The 4,457-nt window shown below is 46.6% G+C and overlaps 1 protein-coding gene across 1 annotated transcript; it reads left to right on the top strand.

Moving 5' to 3' along the window:
- Positions 1-2,490, top strand: Osi20 (DUF1676 domain-containing protein Osi20). Its single transcript, XM_033484372.2, has 2 exons — positions 1-695; positions 1,702-2,490. Exons 1-2 carry the CDS (start codon positions 143-145, stop codon positions 1,950-1,952), a joined length of 804 nt encoding a protein of 267 aa, XP_033340263.1. The 5' UTR covers positions 1-142; the 3' UTR covers positions 1,953-2,490.
- Positions 2,491-4,457: the final 1,967 nt, after the last annotated feature.

The raw sequence follows: 4,457 nt of genomic DNA, 5'->3' as shown, positions 1-4,457 counted from the left end.
CGTCAGTCGCAGTTCGATCGCCGATCGCTCGCTCGCACACGCCCGGGTGGACGATCGATCATCGTTTCTCATCTTTTCAATCGTACGGTTTGCGTTCACGAGGAGCCGCCCGGTTCAAGGATTAATAGAACCAGCCGGAAAGATGAGGACGTTCCTACCGGTAGCAATCATCCTGATCGCGGGGAGCACCCTGGCCAGCCAGGACTTCCTCTCCAAGTCCCTGAACGAGTGCATCGCCGCAGACTCGTGGACCTCGTGTCTGAAACACGAAGTGCTTGGATATCTCGACGAGAAGCTTGGAACTAGTACCGAGGCGAGATCTTTGGATACCATCGACGAGGCCATCGTCGCGAGGACCTTCAAGTACCTAAAGAGCTTCGATTATGGCATCGACATACCCTTCGTGGACGCTAGTCTGAAGTACAGACCTAGCAGGAGCTTGGCAGATCTCGATCTCGAGTTCAAAGGGAACGAGGTTGCCACCAGCCAGGCCAGAGGTATCCTGAAGAAGAAGCTGCTCCTCCCTATTCTTCTGCTGCTCAAGCTCAAGATGAAGGCTCTGATGCCCATACTCGTTGCCATCGTCGGCATCAAGGCCATGAAGGCACTCGTGCTGTCCAAGCTCGCGATTCTTCTCGTGGTCGGGTTCATCGCCGTGCAGTTCTTCAAGAAGGGCGGGATGATGATGCCGATGGGTACGTACTCTGCCGGTTCTTAGCCTCTCGATTATAATTAGACCGCGGATTTCACGCGTTTACGGGAGAAACTGGACGGATCAAACTGAACACAGTGGGAAGATTATAAGACGGTCTTAAGCACGATCTTATTAAACATTTCTTGCGTCGATCGCAAGACAGTTGGGTCAAGTATAATTTTCTTCCTTCTTTATTAACATTAATCAGTTGAATAGAATCTCCTTGGGAACGGTCCTTTAGATTGCTCACGCGGAAAATATCAGGAACCGACTCCGAGTGGCGTCTTAAGACCGTGCTAAAGGCGGACTTGCAAATGAGACTCGGCCATGAATACGGTGTGCTAATTTCCATTTATTAAAATTGTTAAAGACGGAAAGAGAATTATTATACTTGGCACAGTTATCTCGCTGTCGATGCAAGATAAAAATTGTCGTTCTGCAGAAACATCCGCAGTCTAATTACAATAACGCCGCTTTTCGTTATTCAGTTCTCCTGCGGGGAGGTCAAAGTTTATGGACAGTTGCGCTTTTGTGCGAACAGACCGTCACTTTCCTTGATAAAGATTTTAGATTCAACGCGTGATTCGATTCTTCGTGAATATTCAGTATCTAAACATGACTGAAAATCATGTAAATCATTAACACAATTATATGTAGCATATTGCAAAAGCGAAATCTTCAAAATTCATTTTAAGATCGCAATAGCAACCCGCGTCGTTCCAGCCAGCTCGCTCAAAGAATAGAATTCTCCTGAAACAAAATCCGCGTAAAACGTAAACTTTTAACGACTACGAAGCTAGCGAAAATCGCGCGGAACGTTTACATTAATAATCGCGGCAAATCGGGCACAGCAAAGTCCTATGAAACGAATTAATTGCCCGGTGACTTCAACGCGCGGCCAGGCGCCATGTTTGCGCTCGCTACGGCGGGAGATTCGAACGTGGCAGAAGGATCGCGACGGCGTTCCTCTTTGAAAAAGAAAGTGAAAATAGTGAAACTTGTCGCAGGAATGTCGATGGACCCGGCGCCGCAGTACGGAGCTCCAATATTAGGCACGACGACGTCGAGCTACGACCCGGCGGCCTCGTGGGACGGAAATGGGCCTTACTCCCGCGTGTGGACGCCGACGAACGGCGCGGATGCCCAGAACCTAGCGTACTCTTACTATGCACCTGGCAGCAGCTCCGGCTCGTACAGCTCTTCGGCTTCGTCGTCCTCCTCGTCGTCCGGCAACTCGGCCAGCTCCTCGAATTATTAAAATCGAGAACGAAGCTTCCTCAGCCCCCCGATTAACTCCAGCTCTTTAACTACCAATCGATCGTTTCGACGATCGATCCAGAGCCGGAGCCCCACGTGGACACGACCAAAGAAACGCACGCCAAATAACCACTGATCCTCGACAGACGATCGTCGATCGTCGATGGTCGACCGAACGAAGACTGCGAGAACGTTCCAGCCAGGTCTCATCCTCTCGTCGAGAACGCTAGATCGAAGATCTGGTTTTTCTTTTTCGCTTTTCGGGGATCTCGCGATCGAAGGTCCCGACGAGAGGGTGAGATCTTCGAGACGTTATACGCTTCATTCTGCGACCCCGTGTACGCGTCGGAGGGCATTTAACCAGTAATCGATCGATCGAGGAGGACAACTGGCTCGATTGACCTCGAGCGGAAGAGTTGGTACGGAGCCTGGCTCGAATGTATTGTTGTTCGTCATTCTTGGTTCTATTTATTTGCTCACGCGACACGATTATTTATTGTCTCTCTCGCATTTGTTAATAAACGCATCTATGTAACGAACGATATCTTTTGCTTTCCGCTGATTGTCCCATTATTTCGCGACCTTATGCGACGCTTCTCGCGACGATCGCGTTTCTAGATCATTGCGGAGCAACTGGAATTTCTCGTGCAAATAATGATATGTGTTTTTATAAACGCGTCTTCTCTCAGAATTTGCTGAACAACGATCGCAGATTGTAATTCAGGGAGATTAAAACGGATGATCCAGGCGCCAGATGATATGCCACACTTCCTACAATGATGCATGACTCGTGATCAGTCGCAGACCACGTTTTTGCGTCATTCGTTCTAGAATAATTGAATGTACAATTTGCTCGACGAACGAATGAATAATTCCAAGGTGAATGAATGCATTTTTCGAAAATAGATGATTAAATCAAAATAAGAGTAACGTGATATATTTGATTTTTATTTTGAATTTGTAACGATATATATCTTTTTAATTTCGTTGCGAATTTCTTCGTCGAGTACAACAAACAAATCGAAGCGACGAAAGTCGGAAGCGAATTTTTTTTTTTAAATCGACGACAACACCGACCGCGCTGAGAATTCGAAATCGTGCAGGTCTCTTCAGTACCTCACCTGTTCCGTAGCTGGTAACTCACCTGAGACCTCGGAATAACCTTCAGCAGGTTCGGGGCACCTGTCCAAGATGGCGCTTGCTCTGCGTCGTGGAAACACAGTGTTATCAACAGGTAGTTAATTTAAAACACCAACAATCTCTAATTACACGATTTCCATGCGCAGTTAACTTTTTTCTGCAAGAATAACCAGTTCGAGCCGAGAAAAATCAAAAACACTATACAGGCACACCAAAGAATTGAACAATAACGGAGTAGATCGAATGATTTTGAAAAAATATATCCTTCGAATGAATTTCTGACGCGTCTCCATTTAATCGAGAATCCCCTAATTTTATTGGCCCCGAAGAACAGAAATCTTTTGGGATCTGATAAAATTTGAATTGATTTTTGCGCAGTGGAAGTCTTTCTCTGTAAAATTTAGTCGTTGGAAAATCTACTGCTTTCTTAATTGTTAATTATTGATTGGGATTGGCAACTGATAATAACACGGTAAATTCTCTCCACTTTCTCCTCAGCTTGTAAAACAAAATGGACAATTTGAGAAGAGAAGATACGATTATATTCGCGGCTCGTTTTTGTAGTTACCGATTGTCAACGATTATACAAAACGAGCCCAAATTGTCAATTTTATCTTACAAACTATTGAGCAGTTGGAGAGAATTTACCGTGCAGATATTATTACCAGCAATATTATCAATCGCCAGCTCCATTCGAACGTCGACAATCGGGAAAGCAGTAAATTTCCCAACGGTTGTAAATTTAAGAAGAGAAAGACACCCACTGCGCAAGAATCGATTCAAATTTCACCATGACCCAACAGACTTCTGTTCGTCAGGGCCAATAAAGTCGGGGGATCCTCGAGGAAACGGAGACGCTTGAATAGCTCGGCGTGTCCCCATTATAACAAAAGAGTGACGGTAATCTGCTATTTACCGGCTTTACGCGGCCGTTCTTCTAAAGGGCCAACCCTTTCGTCGTGTGTCTTTAACAACAGTCAGCACGAACCGCCCTTTCGCCCGGAGGGTAACAACAACCCTTTCTCCTTTCCCTCGAACCAACCGAAAAAAAACCGCACTGACCAGAAAACGCAGTAAAAGTTTATGGCCCCGGCGGCGGTGCGGGGCCAGGCAATTCTCCGCTCGAGTGTCGAGCCGACCCGAAAGGGTTCGAGAGTGCTATAGTCGAGCGAGGCGCGTAATCCCGCGCGTTATACAAGAAAATCGACGTAATCCGCCTTAAGCTCTGGCCCTTTTCACCACTTGACCGCAGGATCTGCTTCCCCACTGGCATAAACGCGCCATAAACGGTCCGAGAGTGAAAAGCCTGTCCTCTCGAGCTGTTTAATCGTTGCGCCGCTGATTAAATCATTTATACAACAATCTA

The sequence above is a fragment of the Megalopta genalis genome, chromosome 15 (assembly GCF_051020955.1).
Source record: "Megalopta genalis isolate 19385.01 chromosome 15, iyMegGena1_principal, whole genome shotgun sequence".
NCBI lineage: Eukaryota > Metazoa > Arthropoda > Insecta > Hymenoptera > Halictidae > Megalopta > Megalopta genalis.
Note: the sequence above shows the minus strand (reverse complement) of the source record. Positions and strands in the feature narration are given on the sequence as shown.

Bases quoted from the DNA above. Each gene is read 5' to 3' on its own strand.
- Osi20 (XM_033484372.2), top strand. From the start codon at position 143: ATGAGGACGTTCCTACCGGTAGCAATCATCCTGATCGCGGGGAGCACC. The intron at 696-1,701 runs GTACGTACTCTG...AACTTGTCGCAG, and splicing joins CGGGATGATGATGCCGATGG to GAATGTCGATGGACCCGGCG.